This window comes from Salvelinus sp. IW2-2015, linkage group LG11, assembly GCF_002910315.2.
Source record: "Salvelinus sp. IW2-2015 linkage group LG11, ASM291031v2, whole genome shotgun sequence".
In the NCBI taxonomy this organism is placed as follows: domain Eukaryota; kingdom Metazoa; phylum Chordata; class Actinopteri; order Salmoniformes; family Salmonidae; genus Salvelinus; species Salvelinus sp. IW2-2015.
The window spans coordinates 17,004,041-17,027,971 of NC_036851.1; the positions used below are offsets into that span (position 1 = coordinate 17,004,041).

General features: G+C 42.4%; 3 protein-coding genes across 7 annotated transcripts; 2 read left to right on the forward strand and 1 right to left on the reverse strand.

Annotated features, from left to right (window-relative positions):
• Window positions 1-1,925: 1,925 nt before the first annotated feature.
• Window positions 1,926-7,688, forward strand: LOC111969919 (transcriptional adapter 3). 2 transcript variants are annotated; one of them, XM_023996305.3, is made up of 9 exons: window positions 1,926-2,008; window positions 2,587-2,820; window positions 3,057-3,304; window positions 5,284-5,389; window positions 5,577-5,709; window positions 5,864-5,967; window positions 6,108-6,217; window positions 6,435-6,626; window positions 7,098-7,688. In XM_023996305.3, exons 2-9 carry the CDS (start codon window positions 2,611-2,613, stop codon window positions 7,288-7,290), a joined length of 1,296 nt encoding a protein of 431 aa, XP_023852073.1. In that variant the 5' UTR covers window positions 1,926-2,008; window positions 2,587-2,610; the 3' UTR covers window positions 7,291-7,688. The 2 variants fall into 2 exon arrangements, with proteins under 2 accessions (XP_023852073.1, XP_024003086.1); XM_024147318.2 differs by having other exon boundaries at window positions 3,057-3,247.
• A 995-nt stretch (window positions 7,689-8,683) lies between these two features.
• On the forward strand, window positions 8,684-14,288 carry hmces (5-hydroxymethylcytosine binding, ES cell specific). 2 transcript variants are annotated; one of them, XM_023996306.1, is made up of 7 exons: window positions 8,684-8,791; window positions 12,151-12,365; window positions 12,513-12,656; window positions 12,781-12,972; window positions 13,233-13,387; window positions 13,501-13,690; window positions 13,913-14,288. In XM_023996306.1, the coding sequence occupies exons 2-7, from the start codon at window positions 12,177-12,179 to the stop codon at window positions 14,111-14,113; spliced, it is 1,071 nt and encodes a 356-aa protein (XP_023852074.1). In that variant the 5' UTR covers window positions 8,684-8,791; window positions 12,151-12,176; the 3' UTR covers window positions 14,114-14,288. The 2 variants fall into 2 exon arrangements, with proteins under 2 accessions (XP_023852074.1, XP_023852076.1); XM_023996308.2 differs by having other exon boundaries at window positions 8,694-8,806.
• A 959-nt stretch (window positions 14,289-15,247) lies between these two features.
• On the reverse strand, window positions 15,248-22,513 carry LOC111969921 (ras-related protein rab7). Of its 3 annotated transcripts, none has more exons than XM_023996310.3 (7): window positions 22,137-22,513; window positions 20,506-20,589; window positions 18,475-18,537; window positions 18,224-18,350; window positions 17,880-18,098; window positions 17,652-17,780; window positions 15,248-16,750 (listed from the first exon to the last, which is right to left on the reverse strand). In XM_023996310.3, exons 3-7 carry the CDS (start codon window positions 18,525-18,527, stop codon window positions 16,655-16,657), a joined length of 624 nt encoding a protein of 207 aa, XP_023852078.1. In that variant the 5' UTR covers window positions 18,528-18,537; window positions 20,506-20,589; window positions 22,137-22,513; the 3' UTR covers window positions 15,248-16,654. The 3 variants fall into 3 exon arrangements, with proteins under 3 accessions (XP_023852078.1, XP_023852079.1, XP_023852077.1); XM_023996311.3 differs by lacking the exon at window positions 20,506-20,589 and having other exon boundaries at window positions 22,137-22,198; window positions 22,440-22,473; XM_023996309.3 differs by lacking the exons at window positions 15,248-16,750; window positions 20,506-20,589; window positions 22,137-22,513 and having other exon boundaries at window positions 17,743-18,098; window positions 18,475-20,482.
• Between the last annotated feature and the right edge of the window lie 1,418 nt (window positions 22,514-23,931).

A 23,931-nucleotide genomic window follows, 5' to 3' on the forward strand; every position in this document is an offset into this window, starting at 1 on the left:
TGGGCTCAGTCTCTATAGCAGGCAGCTCCAGATGACCAGTCGCGGCTGAGGACATGACGTGTCCATGCCCGGTCTCAGTTGCAGCCATGCCGGGGCCGAAGAGGCAGAATACTGACACCCTGCAGTCAGTCGTAGTCGGTAACATTGCTGAGGCTGCTGAAGCGGCGTCCTTCTGCTGAACTCCATACGACTGTTTCATGTCCTCCACTGCAACCTGTCGGAGAGGGTTCCCCTGACCGGAGGAATCCCAGGATCTGGTTTGCTGTTTCAAGATGCAAGGAAGACACTGTATATTCTGCTCCAAACGAACCATACGTGCTTCCTGTTCTTCCTGAGTAATATCCCACAGGTGGAGAAGAGGGGCCATAGGGTTCATGCTGCACGGTCAGCAGGCGTAGGGCTCCCAATGGCTCCAGAGAGGAGGTATAATCCACATGGTTGTAGTCCACTGGATACCCCAGAGCCATACTCCACTGGACCGCAGGTGGGCAGTGTGGAAAGTATCTTGTGTGGTCTCTGTGGGCCGCCATACTGTAGTGGTGTCAGCAAAGTCACAAATCCGGCGAGACAATGAAAAGAGAGAAAACAGGGTCTATGTATTCTACTGGTTTGTGACTCACTGACACCGCCCCCGGTTAGAGGGGAATAAGGCAGTCCAAGAGTTGACACACACAGGGAACTTTATTTACACACACTGATGAAGATGTGCATGGGGATGTACATGACGATAGTTCTGTAAAGGTACAGAGACAGATAGATAATGAATATGCTATACAGGAGATACATATACTGCATAGGTATGTGCAGAGTGCAATAGAATGGGATAAACTATGCATTAAGGAATGCTAATGAATATAACTGGAGCACAGGACTGTATCTAATAACCATGTATTACATAGTATCACAAGAAGCACTCATGCTAACAATAAACATGTTACCTAATAACATCCAATGATCATAGGGCTGTTGCAGTGACCGTATTACCGCCACACCAGCAGTCACAAATCATGACCGCATTCAGTTGTTCATGGTAATTCCATCCAAAACTGTGCAAATTAGTGGCGTGGATGTGTAGTCTACGGCCCTCACTAATGGCTTGGTACTCAGCGCTCTATTGTCCTTCTAATCACTCTCTAAACACTTCATGATTGAATTTGAATAATCTGAATGATGAGGACTAATGGTGCGGGGCAGATCTGCTGGCTGCCGGCCGCCTTTGGCCTGTATTTCTATTGTTTGAGCGGTCAATCGACCATTTTGTCAATATAATAGATAATCTTTGACAGAGCGTTTTCATTGGATTTCGGTCTGGTCGTCACTAGTTACCACCGCCACAAAGTCATAAACCCCGCCTTTTTCTAAAATGTCTCTTCTTAAAATCTGATTTTAAATCTAACCACACTGCTAACTTTATGACTAATCCTAACCTTAAATTATAAACAAACAGCAAATGTATGTTTTCATGAATTTTACTATAGCCAATTTTGACTTTGTGGCTGCGGTAACTAGTGGACACCTTTTGGTCGCTGCGACCATCTTTCTGAGCTCTAAACGTCTTTGGGCGCATCCATTTGTTGGGCCTCACTGTGTTAAATAAAATAAGAATTTAGGCCAAGTGATTTTTTWAAATAATAATTGTATTAAGAACTATTGTATTATTACACATAGAACTTCATAAACATGAGTGACAAATACAAATATTTAGATCCTTAATATTCGTTTGATTCCCATTACCGTAAATACACATCCCCAAATATGATTTTTTTTTTTTAAATATATGTTTATACCGGAGATACCATTCTACAATTTAGTGTATCTGACATTCTTTATTCTTTAATTGGTTATTAGTGAAACAAAAATATTAGTAACAATTGAAGATCKTTTAACACTCAGAAAAACGATTTACAAGTTTTCAAAATTGAACACAAATCTCTGTTCCTGAATATTTTTACCCCCCTTCTTCCGTAGATGGTTCAGTCAATYATGGATGCCAGTCTACGGGTCAGAGGTAAGTTAAATATTGTTGTGTTAATATTCAAAATTAAGCCAATTTACATTAGATTTACATGGTGCATTTGTAATCAAACCACTGTCTTGTCCAGCTGCATTGGGGGTTCTGATTGATATTGTGAATGGTCAGTTTAGTTTCCCGACGCACCGGTCATTCAGCGCATACTGTGCTAAAGCCAGCAAGCTAGCTAACGTTCACGTTATCTTCAATGGAAATCACCCACGTTGTTCCCCGTTCTTGAAAACAATATGAGGAGCCTTTCCAGAGCAGTGGTCCAAGGCTGCTTTATGGACAGATTAGTTTTCTTCTAATCCTGCCACTCCTGGTTCTGAGGGTACCCACAGGATGTGCAGACTTTAGTTCCAGCGCAGTGCCACCCACCTGATTCAACCAGCCCTGACTTTAATAGTTGAATCAAGTGTGTGTGTGTGTGTGTGTGTGTGTGTGTGTGTGTGTGTGTGTGTGTGTGTGTGTGTGTGTGTGTGTGTGTGTGTGTGAGAGAGTTAATTGACTTTGTCTCATGATGTCTGTTAATTTTTGTATGACCAATGGTGCACTTGATGTCTCCTCCACAGACATAGCCCACTCTAACCATCAAGATGAGTGAGTTGAAGGACTGCCCGCCTCTAAAGTACTATGACTTTAAGCCAGTAGAGCATGTCAAGGTGTGCCCCCGCTACACTGCCGTGCTTGGGCGCTCAGAGGACGATGGCATCGGTATTGAGGAGCTGGACACACTGCAGCTGGAGCTGGAGACTCTCCTGTCCTCTGCTAGCCGCCGTCTCAGAGCTCTAGAAGAACAGAGGCAGGTAAGGCAGGAGTCAGTGAGCACATCTCAAATGTTGTCATTAAACAATTGAGCAGCTTTTATGTCATTGGACAGCCTGAGTTGCCTCACTCTACCTGCTGCTGCTACACCTCRATCTGTAATGTTGGACAGGCAAGATATTTTGCTGCCATAGTGTTTCTGGCACTACAAGTGATACTTGTGTCATCCTTATTTGATCATTACGTTTTTTTGGTGACTGGTACCTATTTTTCTCAGATCCTCACAGACTGGCAGGATAAGAAAGGGGACAAGCGCTTTTTGAAGCTGGGAAAGGACGCAGACCTCTCAGCCTCATCACGTCACAAACCGAAGAAGCAGAAACTCGATGGAAAGGGCAGTCACGGGCCTGGGCCTGGTCCTGGACGACCTAAATCCAAAAATCTGCAGCCCAAAGTCCAGGAGTACGAGTTAAGTGAGGATCCACAGGACATTCCCCGTAATCCTAAGAATGATGCCCCCAACAGGTCGGTGACAATCACATCTCACACAAACAGTGCTCTAAGGCAGTGTTTCACAACCCTGGTCCTCAAATATCCTCAACAGTAGACATTTTTGTTGTAGCCCTGGACAAACACAGCTKATTGAGGGCTGCTTCTTCTTCTTTAAAGTGTTATGGCAAACTACACCTATTGGTGTATTGCCGCCACCTACTGTTTTGGCTGTATGTCAGCCCAAATAATTAACAAAATAAAACTGAACAAAATAAACAAGACACAATGTACACCTTTATTCAGATTCAACTGCCAAAGCCCAACCCTACAGGCTCTGGGGCCTGAAAAGGAAGAGCATAGTTGGACAGTATTCTTTGCAACGTTTCAGCAGTGAAATCCTGGAACCCCAAAACCTTTCAGCCGCAGTTTCTTGGACTTTTTGTTAATTTATGCAGTACAATTAATCAAATGCCCGATAAACTTCATACATCTACCTTCTTCACAATCAGCATATTAGTTTCCCTCAACTGTTGAACAACACTGAATCMCCACAGTCTGRMGAGCATCCACCGCTATATCTTCAGCTCCCTTCGCTCCTTCAACGATTTCACGTGCCTCCGTGTAGGAGACCTGCTGAATAGCCCTGACCCTTGTCACTTCATACTCCTTTACCCTAACCAGGCACTCCGGGGAATTTGGAAGATGGTTGCCATCACAATAACATCGTACACCCTCAGATTCTTCAACAACATTCCTTCGAGACACACTTGATACATGTCCATACCTTTCGCAATTCCAGCAAAACAACAGCTTGGACACAAAAGCTCTCACTGCATATCTAACATATACCATCTTCACATTTGAAGGGAGATCCTCTTCGTCAAACATTAATAATACTGAAAGGCTTTCTTCTTTAATCCCCATCCACTGCACGGTTCAGCCGGCGTGTTCCAACTACTCCTGGTATGCTCCTCGTAAGCCACAAGGCCTCCACATCCAATACGACGCCAGAGATGACAACTTTTAAAGGTGCTCTGCTACAAAAATCAAAACTCTCCACTTCATAAGTCGATAGTTTGTCGATTCTTAATGCCTTTTCCTTCTGCTCTTTCGACACAAAATAAATCAAAACAAAACCACTTCTGGTCCCTCTGACRGACTCCACCTTTCCCAATGCATCCCTTACCATCCTTGATACTTCAAACGGATCCCCGAAAAAAGCATCATTGTTAGTGAACCCTACTCCAACCAAAAACCTACACTCATGAACAACTTTAGTCCTTTTTTGTTCCAGTTTCCTTTATCGCGGTCTTCCACTCTTCAGCCAAACTGCAAGGATCCACTCTCCACCAATCTCACTCCCACTGGACCAAAATCATCCTTTACATCCTTGGAACGAGGCCCGAACTCAGCAGTCTCCACCACGGGTACTTCAGGTTCCATCTCCGAGCTACTAGAGCATATATCCCGTTTTAAACTTGTCGCCAACCTTCCCTACCACCCCGCTTCCCTCTACTCAACTCATTCTCAGCTGTCATCACTACACCTGCCACCGCAATTGATTCACCCTCACTCTTGTCGTGTTCAATTCCTTCTGTAGCTTTTCTAGAGGTTCTGTCCGATCCTCCATTCCATATTCACTCAGGACATATTTCACTTTTTCTCTTGTCCACCATCTTCTCCTTCAATCCTTCAGATGGTTTGTACAATCTCCCACTCCATATTTATTCATAATGTTTGTTTCTTCCTTTTTCCATTGTCTGCCATCTTCTTGAACCCATCGCCTTAAGATGTTTTTGGGAAACCGGCTCATTCATGGCTTGATGATTAGTTGACAAGTTGAATTAGGTGTGCTTGTCCAGGGTTACAATAAAAGTGTGTACTGTTGGTGGTACTCGAGGACCAGGGTTGGGAAACACTGCTCTAATGTCACTGACAGTGTTTGGCTGTGTTTGTTTTTCATTGTCCCACATGCAAGATTTTCCAGTGTATTTGTGTCCTGTGTTTTCCAGATTTTGGGCATCAGTAGAGCCATACTGTGCTGACATKACGAATGAAGAAATCCGGGTTCTGGAAGAACTCCTGAAGCCCCCGGATGATGAGGCTGAATACTACAAGGTACAATATTGAATCCTACCCCTTAATGCAATTAGCATAACATGACAAAACTTATAGTAGCTGGCCTCTCAGGTCCCAAGCACTACTAGCCTATCTGATAGAAGGTATTCTGTGACTCATCCTCTGTTACACATTGCCCCAAGGAGAGAACATAGATAAATAATATTGTATTGATTATATTGTGTAGATTCCGGCATTGGGGAAACACTACTCTCAGCGATGGGCTCAGGAGGATCTGCTGGAGGAACAGCGGGAAGGGGCTCGAGCCAACGACAAGAAGAAAAGCCTCATGGGACCACTGTCTGAACTAGACGCAAAAGGTGAGGGCACGCTAGGAGATGGGGATAACGACATACAGCATGTATTGAGTGGATGAGCCTTCACAAATGAGTAGTGTTTGTCTTCCTCTAGCATCAACACTGAAAAAAATCATGTGTAATTATGTCTGACACAAGGGGGATTTTATTCTCTTAGATGTGGATGCCCTGCTAAAAAAGTCAGAGTCCCAGCACGACCCACCAGATGATGGTTGTCCCTTTGGTCCTCTTACACAGCGGCTCCTTCAGGCTCTTGTCGAGGTCGCATATTTCAGGCTTTGTTGTTTACGCATACAATTCTAAATGACTTAAACACATCCCTGCAAATAACTAGTTGATTTGAATACTTTATAATTAAACTGTAGAGCTGAAATTCTTTAAGTATTGTTTCTTTCTTGCAGGAGAATATCATATCACCTATGGAGGATTCTCCAATCCCTGACATATCTGGGAAGGATGGAGGGAACGAGGGGGCTGGGACCTCACCTCGCAGCCAGGGCAAAGCTTTTAGGTAAAGGCATATCCTCCATAAACTAACATCACCCCGTTATAAACTTGTAGGATACACTCTACAGATACCCTGAAGGAAAATGCTAAATAGCAACAAAGGCTTTGTAGATTACACCAATATATTCCAATCACTGATTGCTTCTTCTGCGACTGTCACTTACCAATCAGTCAACTAGATCTTTCTTTCCACTGACTTTCCCACTCTCCCTCTTTCCTAGTGTTCCTCACACGCGCTCTCTCGAGGCACGGATTAAGGAGGAGCTGATGTCTCAGGGGCTGCTGGATTCTGAGGAGCGACCCGGAGCAGGCGGAGACTCCGAGGATGAGGTGCTCGCTGAGCTCCACAAGAGACAGGCTGAACTCAAAGCCCTGAGTGCCCACAACAGATCCCGTAAGCAGGAGTTACTCCGGTGAGAGCACGAGAGAAAAGTGCAGGGGAGAAATGTAAAATGTACATGAGCAATAAGGTTGATTTAAGGTCCTAAAGAACTGTCTGATGACTTTGTTTAAGACACATGTCAAACTCATTCCACGGAGGGCCGAGTGTCTGCGGGTTTTCACTCCTCCCTTGGACTTGATTGATGAATTAAGGTCACAAATTAGTAAAGAACTCACCTCACCTGGTTGTCTAGGTCTCAATTGAAAGGAAAATACCCAAAACCAGCAGGCACTTTTGACACCCCTGGTTTAAGACCTAAAAGGAGGGATGTTCTTACGTTGATGATAATGAGTTGCACTTATAGAAGGCCCAGTTGCTTCACCTCATCCACATCACATGTGCAGTACCTGAACACTCATCAAAAACTAGTACTGGATTTGGCTATTATTCACAACACGCCTCATAGTTGACTCTAACCGTCCCTTCACCGTCCTCCTTACAGCCTGGCAAAGGAGGAGATGCGGAAGCAGGAGTTGCGGCAGAGGGTCCGGGTGTCTGATAATGAGGTCATGGAGGGCTTCCGTCGCATTATGGCTGCCAGGCAGAAGAAACGCACACCGACAAAGAAGGAGAAGGATCAGGCATGGAAAGCACTGAAGGAAAGAGACAGCATCCTCAAGCTGCTGGATGGGTAGAGGGGCAATCATTTAGGGTGGGTGTGGGAAGGGGTAGTTTCAGTCTGCCAATGAGTATATACTGTTGTATATGTGTGTGTCTGATCATATGCTTCCATGCTCTAGTGGCCATAAGCATTTTATCACGTTTTCTTACTCTATATAACTATCCAATGGAAGTACAGTGWATACCTGCAATGATGTAGCATGATTGTCATAGTTGTTGAAAATGYAGGCATGCATTTTTTTCTTTTGATAATTTGTGTATTCTTGTTTGAGTATGTTAACTAAACTTTCAGTGCACTGTATTCACTGTTTGAACATCCTCACCAGAGGAGCTTATGATGATTTCATGTGGTACTCTGTGTGCATTACTGGCATTTGTTTTCTGAGACTAACTAGTATTGTTTTCCACTGGCATTTTCCAAGTTCTGTTTTTGATTTTGTTTACATTTTATTTAACGTTTATAGTGTATCTCTAGTATGGAAAAACTAAAACGTAATGTGTGAAAAAATAAATATCAGGAAAAGGGTTGTGAGGGAATATCAATGTGATTTACTTTCACACTACATAACGTTGCAAAACGTTTAACCAACTCAACTGGTTGGGATGAAATGGAGAGAAGGTTGGAGAAGCAACAGCTGTGCTGGAATGCAAACAWTATGAGTGTTGGTTCTGATGGTATGGAGTGGGAAGATGAGGGTCAAGTACCGGAATGGTCGGTAGTGGAAAGACAGAAGAGAGATCATGATACAGAAAGCAGTAGAGTGTATAGTAAAYAAGGCATATAGAGGATCAAGGTAGGAAGCAAGAGTAATGTGTTGGAATGGAAAGTGGTGATCTTGTTTGAGACCACAGGTCCTCATTTACACCCCATCTGACTAACCAATGCTGTAGAGAAAGAGGTGGGTGAAGTCAAATTAGCTCGGTTCATTGGAAATGGTAGATTGTTCATATTTTGTGGTAGCCAGAGTCAGCAAGAGAAGATTCTGAAAATGCTTAATTATTCATTGGAAGAATATTAAAAGCCATGTCCCAGGTGCTTATTCTAGGTTGAGGGGAGTCATCACTGGGGTGCCAATATATATGTCCATAGATTATATTAAAGAAAATGTGAAGGGAGGAAGAGTCATTGGGGCCAAAAGATTGATCAGTAGGAAAGAGGGTCAAATAAGTGAAAGTTTATCAGTGCTGCTGAGGTTTGAGAAGGTTTTGCCTGGAAAAGTACAGATAGGATTCCTTAGTTTCAATGTCAGAGAATTTGTCCCATCCCCATTGCGGTGTTTTAAATGCCAAATAATGGGACATGTAGCTGTACAAAGTAAAAGAAGGAAAATATATGGGCAGATCATGATTGATCGTACATTCCATCACAGTAGGTAGCGATATGCACAACGTTTGTTTGCGTACCGCCACGATATCAGAAGAAGAATAACCATCTGAACGCGCCCTCTGACTTATGCTGCAGTGACTGGCAAGTCGAGACGCAGTCCAGTCCTAAACAACAGAAATTTCACAACGGTAAATCACCACTATGTAAATACTAATATTTGGTTCTCCCATTTTTATCGAAAGATTTGTCAACTATCTGAAGTTGAACCGTGGCTTCCTAGGCAGTTAGCCGAAAATAAAGTTGCATGGTTGACTTGGTAGCTAGCAAGCTAAGCTAAKAGAGCTAGTTCACGTTACTGGTAGATCGATATAGCTAGCTATTAGCTACTGCTTCTTGAGTCACCTTGGAAAATGTTTAGTTTGTCAGTTCGCATACCCAGTGCTTTCCAGAATATACAGAATGCTTGCCAGAAGATACCGAACCTACTGTTACAKTTGTTTACACTGAGCTGCACTATCATTGGGGTCGGAACTAGCCAGCAGATCCAACCCACTTGCTTACAGCTGTACTAGGGTCTGACAGCCTTCCTGTGTAGATTAATGCCATATGTCCACCAGATACATTCATTTTGCCAAATGTCTAGCCCACATTTTCTGTACTTCATGACCTTTGCAAGGTTGCAGAACGGTTTGCAGCTTAGAGAATACCATTTTCGTTCTGTTTGACCAAAGCTAATAATTAGAACAGATGAAAGTTATTCGCCTATTGACCTAATTGTTTCATAAGATGGCAGAGCTACCAACAGACTGGTGCGCACAATGGCATGTTACAACAATGAATCTAATTTGTTTCTATTCTTTCCACTCATCTCTAGCAACATCAACAAATTGAACTGGTTGTTCCCATATAGAGTACTGATTTCAAATCACTAGCTTGCTCTGCGTGATGGCATGCTAAATTACACACTGAAAAGTGCTGTGTGTATTAATTCTGTACTGCGTTCTGTTGGCTACCCAAGTATAGTAATGATGATTTGTCTGTGTCATTCTTACCAGAGATGACTTTCCAGTCATTCAGCTAGTATCTTCTCCTCTCTAACTACACAATTGTCATCATAATTTGGCCTCAGTATGGTGCAACCCCGCCATGGGACACTCATAATGAACTTCCATTTGTACCACTGAACGGTAATGCAACTCACGAGTTGAAAAAAATTGAATGCATYCGGTACACAGAACTATGGCATCCCAAATGTAGCATTGCAGACTGCTCCATTAACAATGAATAACTTCCACCGGAGTGTGAAGAGTTTGATGTATCTGGTGGACATGAAGCTAAATAGGAATAACCCCCTTTTTTTCCAAAATTAGCCTAAAATGACATAAATCTAACTGCCTGTAGCGCAGACCCTGAAGCAAGGATATGCATATTCTTGGTACTATTTGAAAGGAAATACTTTGAAGTTTGTGGAAATGTAAATTAATATAGGAGAATATAACACAATAGATCTGGTAGAAGAAAATACAAATAATATATATATTTTTTCTTTCTACCACCATCTTTGAAATGCAACAGCAAGGTCTCAAATCTAGCCATCACTCTGGTTGTAATCACGATGGTGTCCACAAGATGGCAGCAGTGTATGTGCAAAGTTTCAGACCGATAACTATGAGCAAACATTTAGTGTGAAGTCACCCAGGTACATTTGGGCAAATAGTGAAGGAGACATTTACATTCACATTACATTTTTCTGCAAGAATATCGTCAAATCTGTATACTTGGACTTTGATTTAGCTTTTCCATTAGTAGCCATATTATAAGTTCAACATTTGCAAAACACCCAGTTTTCATAACTCTCCATATTTTAGAATTGTTGTCCAAAAGAAAAAGGCTTGCTGTCGCACAAGGTTAGCAGCAACATTTTGCAACATATACTGGGTTTCATACTCCCGTAAAGCCCAGCTTATTGGCTATCTAGCTAGCTTTGTTTGACCCCGATTGGTGCTTATTTGACAAAGTGACAGTCAATCAAYTGAAGACCGCCTACGTCATCGGCGTGCCATGAAGGCGTCGCTCTCTGACCAAATGTGGTGTCCTATAGGATATACTACACTCCTAATGATATAGTGAAGTCTGGTTACGTTCTAGGATCTCTGAGGAATAAATATGAATGTMATTTGACTGGTGAAATATGTTTAGGGTTAGGTTTTCACAGATTCCTTTCTCTGCAAAGAGAACGAGTGGAAATACAAAATCGATRMTGCGTGCTATATGGACCTTTTTTCGGATATGTAAAATTATTTTTATCTAACTAAACGACACTTCATGTTATCTCTGGGACCCTTTGGATGATAAATCAGAGCAAGATTTCAGAATGTAACATTTCACCTTCAGAGGTGAATTTATCAAACCTATCGTAGTGAAAGAGTGTTTTGTTGTTAGGAGCTCTCCTCAAACAATAGCATGGCATTTRTTTCCGCAGTAATAGCTACTGTAAATTGGACAGTGCAGTTATATTAACAAGAATTTAGGCTTTCAGTTGATATAAGACTTGTATGTACCGACATTTGTTGTTTCTCTAAAATCTGCGATCGTGACACACGGCGCTAAATGATTTACAACTGTCCCGTTGACGGGACGCCTATCCCTAAGATTTAAGACACTGTGGAYCCTGCGCAAGATATGGCTTGGAAAACGTACCACAATCCAGGGGTAATAAATGTGTTGTACTATGAATTGTTACATTAACCCAACTGTTAAACCGAGAAGATTGAACGACTGCTGTTTTTTTTAGCAGTCGTTCAATCTTGCCTGTGTAACAGCTGTGTTAATAGTACAATTCGGAGTATAACACATTTATCATCCCTGGATTAAGGTACGTTTTCCGAGCCACATCTCGAGCCAGCTCTGCGGTGTCTTAACCTATAAATGAAGCCTGTCCGACCCTAGTGCATCTGTAAGCAAGCAGGTCGGATCTGCTGGCTAGGTTCAGAAAGCAATCATGGATACATTAAGACAGAGCCAGCACAAGATATTGGTTGGAAAACGTACCTGGGATGTCACTGTACTGTAAATTGTACCTCTATCCACACTGCTCTATCGAGATTGATATACTGCTAGTTTTCCTGGGAAACTGCCCATTCCGTCCTCATACTAGCTAGCAATAGCCACAGCAGCCATTATGGAATGTTGCGTTGAACAACAAAAAAACAGATTGGCTGACACTGCCATTCCATAATGGCTGCGGTGGCTACTGCTAGCTAGCATGTTTTCTGGAAAAATTAGCAGTTTTTAAATCTTCTCGATGTATCGTTGTGACTTGCCTAGTTAAAAAATAAAATTGTGGAAATTGGTCAAATTTTGAGTATATCTCATCCCTGCATTGAGATACATTTTCTGACCCATATCTCGCACTGGCGAGATAATGTTACCATGATTGCGTTCCGACCCCAGTTCAGCTCAGTGTAAACAAGCGCAATGGTAGGGTCGGTATCTACTGGCAAACCCAATGCATGCATTTCATGACTGCATGTTGTTATTTCATCAGACTGTACTGGGACTACTGGGCTGAGGATGTGCGGGAGGACTGCATGCACCCTGGCGGCAGATGAAGTCAGCCGCGCCTCCCAGTACAGAGACCGAGGAGGGCAGCGTCGACAGCCAAGGTGGAAAGACGGAGATTCTGATAAGTACCGACCTTCCTACAACAAGAGCCCCCAGTCTTTGAGCCCAGTCTTGTTGTCCCAAAGACATTTTGTTAAGGTAAGTATAGTTGTGCAACTGAAGCAGYTCAACTGATCCTGGCCAGGAGGGCTGGATGTTTCTTTTGGGGGGTGTCATTTGCGCCTTGCCTGGAGGAAAAGATTTGTGTATTAACCAGATGGTCCCCATCCAACCCTTTTCTCTCAGAATGCCCCAGTGGATGAATGTGTGCTGGCAGTGATGCGTTGGGGCCTGGTGCCTGCCTGGTTCAGGGAGAATGACCCAAACAAGATGCAGTATAGCACCAACAACTGTCGCAGTGAGAGCCTGCTAGAGAAGAAGTCCTACAAGGTGTGGAGTGAGTTTGATTAATCTCCACATGAAATGCACATAACTCATTGTCAACAGGGACAGCATGCATCTTCAAACGGTTTCCATGTGTATTAGTGAATGTTTGTGTACTACTTCATTTCAGGATCCGATGTTGAAAGGACAGCGCTGTGTCATCCTGGCTGATGGCTTTTATGAATGGAGGAGGCAGGAGAAAGACAAGCAGCCCTTCTTCATTTATTTCCCCCAGACTCAAGGACCTGTTCATGTGAAAACAGAGGACCAGGAGGATCCACAGACATGCAGTTCTGAGGAAGGCTCTGTAGACCAGAAAGAGGTGAGCTGCTGACACACATGGACCATGCATCACTGAGCAAACACAGAACTGACAACATTCAGAGTAAGATGCTTGAGTCTGATTACACTGATGATATCCCKCATCCTCTTCCCCTTTCCCCCCCCRCAAAAACACCCTMTTTGACTCCATTCAGACCCATTTGTGATCTTTCTCTGTTTTTAGTCTGCAGTACTTAAATAATGTGAGCATTGCCTTTTGACCATATATACCTTGCCTGTTTGTGTGTCTGACTTGTGTAGGAGGACAAAGGAGACCACGAGTGGAGAGGATGGCGGTTGCTGACCATTGCAGGACTGTTTGACTGCTGGACTCCCCCTAGTGGTGGAGATCCCCTCTACACCTACACTGTGATCACTGTGGATGCATCCCCTAATCTTCAAGGCATTCATGACCGGTAAGGGCCTCAGTCTCAAGCATTACRCTCTCTTTGAGTAAATTGAGTATGTTCTGTGTATATGAGAGTTTGTGTATGATATAGAATTACCAATGATTGTGATTGACATACAGGATGCCAGCGATTCTCGATGGAGAGGAGGAGGTCAGAAGATGGCTGGATTTTGGTGAGGTCAAGTCATTAGATGCCCTTAAATTGCTTCAGTCCAAAAATACACTGACCTTTCACCCTGTCTCCTCATTTGTCAACAACTCTCGAAACAACTCCCCTGAGTGCCTGCAGCCAGTGGATCCTCAAGCTAAGGTACAAACAGCTTGACCTCACTACGTACCCATATTTGAGATGTCTGATGATGTTCCAATCATTGAATATCTCATGATCATTAGAAAGGTGGTCCCAGACTGAACACTTCACATATTTACTCAAAATCTAGATTTAAAWCCTAAAGAGAAAATCTATAATTGGCTCCATACAATACTACTTGTTCCTCCCTGCCTCCACTTACCCCCTCATCACCTTCCCCAGGAGCCCAAGCCTTCAGCCAGCAGTAAGATGATGATGGGCTGGCTGAAGAGCAGCACGCACCCCAAGAGGAAAGAGTCAGACACTGGGGAAGTCAAACAGGAGGGGCACACAAGAGAGACCAGGCCTGAGAAGCAGCTGAAGACTGCAGGGCCTCTCCAACAGTGGCTGCAGGGAGCCAATAAGAAACCCAGGACCAACTGAGTGGGACAGAAACATTGACTGACTGAAGAGAAAGGGAACAGATTGAAAAATGTAGACCTCATTGTCTTGATATTGCGGTGTGTTGATTGATGTGGAAGAGGAAATGGTTTCTGATTATTGTTATATCTGTCTGGTATTGGTTAAAGATAGTTATTAAACATTTTTCAGATTTTGATGGTTCTGTCATGTGTCCGCCTTTGAAAGTGACCAATTTTGACATTTCTGTACGAGCAGTAGACCGAAGAATAGAAATACAGAGTGCCCCCATGCAAYACTAAAACTGTCAAATGTATTCCCAAGACTATACTATTGATTATATACTGAACAAAACTATAAACCCAACATGCAACAATTTCAAAGATTCTACTGAGTTACAGTTCATAGGAGGAAATCAGTCAATTTAAATAAATTCATTAGGTGCTAATCTATGGATTTCACATGACTGGGCAGGAGCACAGCCCTGGATGGGCCTGGGAAGGTGTAGGTCCACCCAATCAGAAGGYGTATTTCCCCACAAAAGGGATTTATTACAGACAGAAATACTCTTCAGCACCCCCCCTCAGGCGATCGGGCTGGTGAAGAAGCTGGATGTGGCGTTCCTGGGCTGGCGTGGTTACACTTGGTCTGTGGTTGTGAGGCCAGTTGGATGTACTGCCAAGTTCTCTAAAATGAAGTTTAAGGTGGCTTATGGTAGAGAAACTAAAATGTCAATCTCTMGCAATAACTCTGTTGGACATTCCTGCAGTCAGCATGCCAATTGCACACACACTCAACTTGAGACATCTGTGGCATTGTGTGACAAATCTGCATATTTTTGTGGCCTTTAATTTTCCCCAGCACAACGTGCASCTGTGTAATGATCATGCTGTTTAATCAGCTTCTTGATATGCCATGCTTGTCAGGTGGATGGATTAGCCAGGTGGTTTCACATCTGGCCGTGATGGGGAGTACCGTAGGGCGGTGCACAATTGGCCCAGCACCGTTCAGATTTGGTCATRWWWWAWAATAATWWMTTAACTGACTTGCCTGGTTAAATGAAATAAAACAATCTTGGCAAAGGAGAAATGCTCACTAACAGGGATGTAAACAAATTTGTATACAACAATTGAGAGAAATAAGCTTTTTCTGCATATGGAAAATTTSTGGGATCTTTTATTTCAGCTCATGAAACATTGGACCAACACTTTACATGTTACGTTTATATTTTTGTTCAGTGTAGTAGAACAACTGTGTGTATGAGCCTTGATAGTCACCTATGCTTTACATGTTCTCCTTGCAGAAACACACATGTTCTTTATTCAATGACTMTTATCAGTTCCTTGAAACCCCAAAAACATTTTCAAACAATGTAGATGAAGTCCCTTCATTAATATGATTAATGCTAACAAATTTCCCCRGTATTTTTGTATAATTTAAATAAAAAGTTGTGTTCTCAGTCCTCTGATGCATTTCAAATACTAAACATAGTAATAACAATAGACAGAAGATCTGATCAGTTAAAAGAAATATCAAGCACTTATCAAATCATTTGCCACCTGAGCTATCAMCAGATATGGAAACTGACAACATACATGGTTTTTGCCTACGCAAAACAATTGACAGACTTAAAGATTTGCACAAAGTCTTGCAACAGTTGCCAGTAAAAATAAGACAAGAAGCAATAACTAATAACGAGTCATATTTATATGCTTGAAAAATCTCTGTCCCCCCCAGCTGTATCAGATAGGACGTCCTCCCTTTGATTCTCTACCCCTTGTGTCAGTCGCAGAATGATGACAACAATTTGCTGCTTGACTTTCCCCATTGAGAAACAAAGCATGTGTAGGGCAGTTAGGGGACATCACTGAAGTTGGGGAYCAGAGTTCAAATCCACACTGCCTCTTCAGCCTCGACTTAAAATTTGGGTTTATATTGTGGCTCCAAAGTGAGGTGTCAAACAGGATTTTAATAAGTCTACATGACAAAGTGCAAAAAAATGCCTTGAACAACACACTCGTATGTTGGACTTGCTCGGTCACTTCCAAGACAATTAACACATGTATCTTTGGGCAGTACATTGGCATGACACACACACATATATATATATATATATAAATTAGTCATTCTGATCCTTCACAACCTCCTTTACCACTGGAACTAACCCCCCCCTTTAAAATGTCATAGGATTTTATTTCTGTATGTATGCGTGTGTGTGTGTGAGGTTGGGTGGTGCCATGGAAACAATGGTGTCTTTAAAAAGGTATTTGTGTCATGAGACAGTTAAGGGGGAAATACTAAGCAGATATCAGGTTAATAAATGCTCTAATATCCATCTGGGTGTTCTTTGGGCTTGGAGACRTATCTTGAGAGTAAGTGTGTGATGTGTACACCGGGGTGTGAGTGCAGCATGTGTGTAAAGTATACTTTTCGAGCAGAACTCGCATCTACGAAGGCCAGTGATAATATTGGGCAAAGGGGAGCACACAGTGAGGCATAGGGTTTAGACAAGGCAAGACAGGGTAGAAGGGCTGACAGTTGCACCCCAGTAAGTCTGCTAGGACCTCAGCAGCTGCAGGCCTCCGCTGATGGCTTGGAACGTTCGTTCCTGTCCAGCTTTATCGGTTCAGGGAACTCATTGTACAACTCCACCTCTGTCTCCTAAAGGGAGAAAAAGACGAGATGGCGTTAAGCTTTTTTGTGTGACTTCTTGATGGAAATCAAGACGTCAATACAACAACTTGGGGAGTAACAAAAAAACTATTTCAGATCTACTTGGGTTTTCAATCCTCAAAGAAACATTCTACAAACTATATTAAAAAGAAATGGGAGGAACTTAACATTGAAATAACTGATGAAATGGTTGAACATATTAGAGACTCAACAAAGCTCCACCAACTCAAGGTCATGGAGAGAATTCTGTTGGAAGAATGTTATACGTTTCTTCATAACGCCTAAACTGAAATCAAAACAGACTGGCTCCCTACATCCTTGTTGGAGAGAATGTGGTCTATTGAGGATGGATCACTCATATCTTTTGGACTTGCCCCGCAATCGAAACTTACTGGGGAGAAATAAGATCTAACATTGGAAAAATAATGGGATTTGACATAGAACAAACATTCATTTCTTTGTACTTGGGTGAAATACCTGATAACTTACACAATAGAGAAAAGTACCTCTTGAAGGTCCTACTGGCAGCCAGTAAAAAGGCTATCACTAGGAAATGGCTACAAAAAGACCCTCCCACAGTGACACAATGGATAGACATTGTAGAAGAAATACACCACATGGAGCGTATGCCCTTTGCTTCAAGAACACAAGAGGAGAGAGGTCAGGAATACTGMGAAAAATGGGTTTTGTAGGTCTAATTCAAAGACGTCAATGTAACTAATATGATGGTGTGATGTGCACTGTAACTGCCAGTTATTTTTTGTTGTTCTTTTATTTTACTTTATTGGTACTTTCTTTGTGTTCCTCAATAAAAACWAAGTATAAAATTACTGTCAATACACACACAGCATTCAGCTAAGCTCTCATAAGCTCCCTTCTGATCCCCTACCTGTTTAAGAGCATTGCGTGCAATAGTCTGGAAAGCCTGTTCAACGTTGATGGCCTCCTTTGCGCTGGTCTCGAAGTAGGGGATGTTGTTCTTGCTCTGACACCAGGCCTGTGCTCGTTTAGTCGTCACCTGCCAGATACAGACAAAAAGCAGCCGTCATTCTCTGAAGGGACTCACAAGCTACTTACTGTCAYATGCTCTGGTCTCAAACGCTACATCTGGATCCACCTGTCTGTTCTCCAGGTCAATCTTGTTGCCTAGCACCACGAAGGGGAAGTTCTCGGGGTCTCGGGGGCTGGCCTGTATGAGGAACTCGTCCCTCCAGCTGTCTAGGGTCTTGAAGGTGTTGGGGGCGGTCACGTCAAACACCAGCACGCAACAGTCTGCCCCGCGGTAGAACGCCACACCCAGAGACTGGAACCTCTCCTGCCCCGCTGTGTCCCAGATCTGTGACAGAGCACAGGGGAGGGGCTTACATGTTTATGAAGAACAATATAATATAGGCCTACCCATTGATCTGTACTTCAGCACAGCACTTGTGATGTAACGTGATAGTATCCCTTCCCCAGTACCTGCATGGTGACAAGCCTGTCGTCCACCATCACTTCTTTWGTCAGGAAATCAGCTCCAATTGTGGCTTTGTACTGGTTACTGAACTTCTTATTCACATACTGYTTCATCAGGGAAGTCTTCCCAACTCTGACGAGATAGATTCAGGTCAGCAACAGATATGARAGAGTGATTGGTAAACAAATATATTTTGTAACCTTCTATGATAACAGAGAAGACGTGTAAGTGGCTGTGCAAGGTACAGGACACTCACCCAGAGTCTCCCAGAATGATTACTTTAAGTAGTACTTTCTTCCTAGACGTCATTGTGCCACAGCTGGGAAAATAGAAGGCGCACTCAATTAGAATGGTGGACTGACCATGTAGCATGGCTAACATTACCTTCATACGGTCATCCTCATTGTTATCATGATAAACACAGTATAAAAGCAGCCTATAAACACAGGCACACAGTCTATAAAGCATGCTGCCTGTCGCCCCTGTCCCCGGGGTTAAAAAGCAATGCTGTTTATGCTCTATGATGCAGGCAATATTATAATAGGCAAGTACTGCAAATACTATAACACGTCTTTGTGCCATGGACTACTTTGACCAGCTGCCAGCTCACCCTCACCGTAGTCATGTGGTCCAAAGCTAGTTGTCCAGTCATGGGGATTACGACACACAGACACTGGCATGCCCGCACACAGAGACATTCAGGAACACATGTAGGCTATACACATCAACACACATAACAGCAGGCCAAAGGTCAAACGTTATACCACCTGTCTGTCAATCAAATGTGAAACCACAGCCCGTTAAAAGTTGCMATTGGCATCTGGCACAGTGTGTGTTGAAATGCTCTGAGTAGGAATAGTTCTGGGAATGTAACCAAGTACAGTTTGTCCCTCACTAAATAAGAAACAACAGACTCGTTTTTAAAAAACTCTGCCTTCCCCTCCAACATGTTCCTCTATTTTCACTTGTATACGACTCAGGTTTGGGAGAGGAATGTAGGCTTAACGTAAACCAGAAACGTTTCAACATGTYAAGGCCAGTTATGAGACTTGATCCACAGACAGCGAGAGTGGAATACACTATTCTTCTTGATAAAGCATCTCTTGCTCTCACTGACCAACATTCTCTTAACAGCATCACCAGATCTACCCCAAATAACAAATTCACAACATTTAGGCTAAGTAAGGCTGCTGTGCAGAGCCATCATTAGCACTGCTTCTCTCTGTCAAGGAGCCTCACCCTTAATGGTTACCCCAGCATTGAAACAAAGCAACCTTCATTTCAACTTAAATTTATTTCAAGCAACACAAAGTGACAATGAGAGTCCTCTTAAGAATTCCGCATTGACGGTAATATAATGTGCCGTTCAGAGGGTGGAACATCAACTAAAAGGAAAGTTAAGACTAGACAGAAGCAGCATACAGGAGCTCATAAAACGTGACTTTATTCTCAGAAAGCAAAAACCATCTTAAATCAGTTCACGTAACAGACACCAATTTATAGGAACTCGTCAGGCATTACTAATCAATCATTAATATTGCTAAACTTTATAAATACTGCACCCTCAACTTRCAAACTCCTTTGCTAGTTATACAATCATGTAATTAAGAAAATTGCTGGAAAGAAACAAATGATTGTTTTATTGAATAGGATATCATTGCTACTTAACGTGGATCCAAGTTCAGTTTTGAGATCCACTGGCGTCGGAACTGTGACAACGGGAAACCTCTCCCTGCTTTGCTCGATGGGATATGTAGTGATTTTGCCAACAAAGCCAGCTGAGTACAAGGTCTTGTACCCTTAACCTTCTTAAATCTGACTTTATTTATGAGTAATCAAGCAAAGTCACAAGTTAATTGACATGAGAAAACTCAAGAAAATAGCAACTCTACAGAGTGCAATGACCACAATGAATGGCTAAATTACTTATGGACACGAAGGTTCCACGGAACTCCTCCTCATCACTATATTCCGATCCTTAAAAGTAACGACATACAGTATCAGTTCCATTATTGGTGTCACAGTAAAATGGTGTTGGTTCCAAAAAAATCTGCAGACAAGCATGGAAAACACCYGGATAGTATTGATTCCCTATGACTGACTGATTGATAAAGATCATGGAATAAGGAAACAAGCTGTCAGGAGGGGCCAGAAACACGATGACATAGGCAGCCTAAATTTCACAACAAGCCAGGCTCTTAAATGCATTTTCATTGCTGCAGTTCTTGCACAAGCAGTTAGTTACTCAGTGTCTCATACTATCCTCAATAGTAACAAAAGGTTGCACCTTTAAAAGACAGTCAACATCCACTKCCTCCGCTCTTTCATTTCAATCATGGGCTATTGAAAGCAAAGGGAGCCAACACTGGACCTAAACAGGACCATGCAGTTTGCATTAGGCTAAGCTTTGAGTACTGAATCTTACATCTAGAAAACAACACCAAGAATGATTTATTGCTTAGTGCTACCCGGATCCTTGGGACAGCCATACCCTTACCTTAACCATTTTAAAATGTCAACTTCATTGGGGTGACGTCCCAAGGATCCCGTTTAGACTATTCATTAGTCGGATTGTATAGCAAAACATTTGGTCTGTTGCAAAACGGAAACCATTTACTTCAAATGGAAAACGTTTTGCAACAAAAACAATTTATATTGGACAAATTCCGGGTAGGTCCCTCCGCGTTTCATTCTGCTAGAATAAACGCGTAATGATTTCTGTTGCAAAAGTTTTGCAATTGCAACAGAAGAAACGTTTTGCAATGGAATTCGACTAATGAATACACCCCTAGTTGGCCAACTAGGTTAGCTAATAGTTAGCTAATGTTTATTAGTTGCTAGCATAGTCATAGTACTAGGCTAGCTAGCTACCTAATAATTACAGATGAGCACATCATACAACACTAACGTTAGCTATTTTACCAAACAGGTTAGCTAAATTGACTAGCATTACAGCTCTAGCTAAACTCTGGATAAACTGTCTGCTTGTTTACTAATGCTAAKGTTCACTATTATATTACATAGCCGGTATCATATAATTAGAATACTCAAATTTAATAGGATCTCTATAGATGGGTTGGTAGTTTAAGAAACAAAACTGACACGATCCCAACTATTGGACAAAACAGACAGGGTTGYTTTAGATTGTTGACAACATGTAAACTAGATTTACTCTCAAAATGTTTATTGAAAACAAATACATTTGCACAATGAGCGCTTGTCTCAWATTTACAGTRGTTTGTTAACTAGCTAGCAAAAGTKAAATACCTCAAAACAAAACATGGTATCAATAAGAAGATACAATGAGACAGCTTCTTGTCATTGTTGACAGCTATCTGACAGTTATCAGAATCACAACACTTCAGCATCATAACACAATTTCCGGCCACATCGATGCGCACGCATACTTAGCGTGACGTTGTCAACCAACCCGAGTTGAGTAAGTTTAGTCAGCTAACTTCACCCCTGAAGGGCCTCGCTAGTAAGTTAGCTGGCTAATATTAGTTATTGTTAGCTAGAACATAGCGTAACTATCTATACGTGTACAGAGCCATGAATTTAGAAACGTAATAATAAACAGTTACATGGCTCTGGACGCATACTGGCTCTGGACGCATACTGTTAACGCAGACATTAGCTAGCAACGCCATTTGACATGTAACGTTAGCTAGCTAACTAACTAACTGCACACTGAATTGGGACAGAACTATAGATTGAATGACATACAGAGTAGAGAAACATTCGTTACCTAGCTGAATTTAAACAGTGCACAGTGAGTGGCTAACGTTAGTGCCCAACGCGGGGACAATCGACCCGTTAGCTAGCTCAGTACTTGGTCTCGTCTTACTAGCAGGCTAATTGGTAAACATATAAAAATATATATTACTGCACAAAAAGAATATCGGCTACAATTCTTACCTTGATCAACCAGAACCAAGGGATGGTATATTAAAGAATGTCAAAATGGGCCTTTCGTCCTGCTGGATGAAAAACAGATGAATTCAATTTTGTCTGTCTGCCCCCCCAACCTAGGTTAGCTGGATAGCTAGGTAGTTGCCGAGATCGGACGGAAACTGGCTGGTGCCACCAGTGGTGGTTAGTTGCAGTCAGAACGCACGTCTCTTTAATTATAATGCAATATACTTTCAATACTACTTGGTGGCCACCTGTGTTTCCAAAGTAAGAGCAATTATTAAGCGAAAGGAATCCTTGCTTGTTTACTTGAAGAGGGCCTATTTCTTTCTTTTTCAGTCTCTTGTCACTTCCTCCAAAACAACTGTGTCAGCGATCTTTGACATCAGTTGTTCGTGAAGACACTCCCTAAACCCGGCCCCCTTTTTTTTATTCTGGTTTATTTTCAGGTCCGTGCAATTAGGGATCATTGGGATGTCCCTACCCCCATTGAAGTTGACATTTAAAATGGTTATGGTAAGGGTAGAAGTTTGATTAGGGACGTCCCAAGGATCTCGGATAGCTCTGACCATTATTTTCATCAACAACAACATTTGTTCAGACAMCTAGTGTAACAGTTTAACTTTACGTCCGTCCCTCGCGCGAACCAGGGACCCTCTGCACACATCAACAACGGTCACCCACGAAGCATCGTTACCCATCGCTCCACAAAAGCCGCGGCCCTTGCAGAGCAAGGGGAACCACTACTTCAAGGTCTCAACGCGAGTGACGTCACCGATTGAAACGCTATTAGCGCGCACCACCGCTAACTAGCTAGCCATTTCACATCGGTTACACTAGCTATAGGCATTATGCAAGTTATTAAAATTAGAATTAGATCATGTTGTGTACTGAAGGCATCTACCAAGAGGTCTGTATCTTTATGCCACTGCCTGCCTGGTTCTAGCAATGCACTGGCTCTGTCCCCTCAATCTTTGTCAGAAAGGGGATCATCCTGCAGTCTCTTYGGCTTTTGTTGGAGGTGGGCATCTGTTCATAGTGGGGTTTATGCATGGTCCGCCTCTCAAGAGAGGGGGAATAATGTTTTCCTTGTCACTCCCTGTATTCATTGTTCTGGAACTTTATGGCACAAGAGATCTGCTTGGCTTCTACTCTGATAGATATCCCTTCGTGGTTCAAAGTCCACTCCAACACCATTCTCAATGGAAGCTTCACTGAAAGTGTTTTGTTCTAAGAGTCATAGGTAGGCTTAATTTGCATCCGGGAAATTGGCTGGCCCATGTGTCTAGACTAGAAAGTCAGCTAACTCATGGATTGACTTTCTTCAGTAGTATTTTTTGTTATTCACCTCTATGAAAACATAGCATAACGACTCACACTAAACTATTCTGCTGCTCTGTCATTGGCTACATACTTTACTTGTATACATACTTTAAATTGCAYAGAAGAAACTAAAGTCAATGGGTGTTGCATTGCGTTTGGCAAGGAGTCTGGTTAGCCAGGCAAATGAAAATCCTCTGGCCGATTTAAACATGGGTCAATAAAGCTTGAGAGATAATCCATCTCTATTCTGGTCGTCTTCAACTAAAGTTAGTTGTAGCTAGCTACACACAGACCTAAAAGGTAAATCTMTCATAACTAAATGTGTCATGTGCTAGGTATTTTAACATAAAATGGTACACCATTTTTATTTATGTATTAATACTTAATCAGTCGTCTTCCTCAAATGAAGGGGATGATGCCACAATCTTTGTGAGAGGGAGGGTATCTGATTTCATTGGTACTTGTGGCACTTCATTCA

Coding starts and splice junctions, on each gene's coding strand:
- hmces (XM_023996306.1), top strand. CDS start 12,177: ATGTGCGGGAGGACTGCATGCACCCTGGCGGCAGATGAAGTCAGCCGC. Junction 12,366..12,512: donor CCCAAAGACATTTTGTTAAG/GTAAGTATAGTT, acceptor CTTTTCTCTCAG/AATGCCCCAGTGGATGAATG. Junction 12,657..12,780: donor TAGAGAAGAAGTCCTACAAG/GTGTGGAGTGAG, acceptor ACTTCATTTCAG/GATCCGATGTTGAAAGGACA.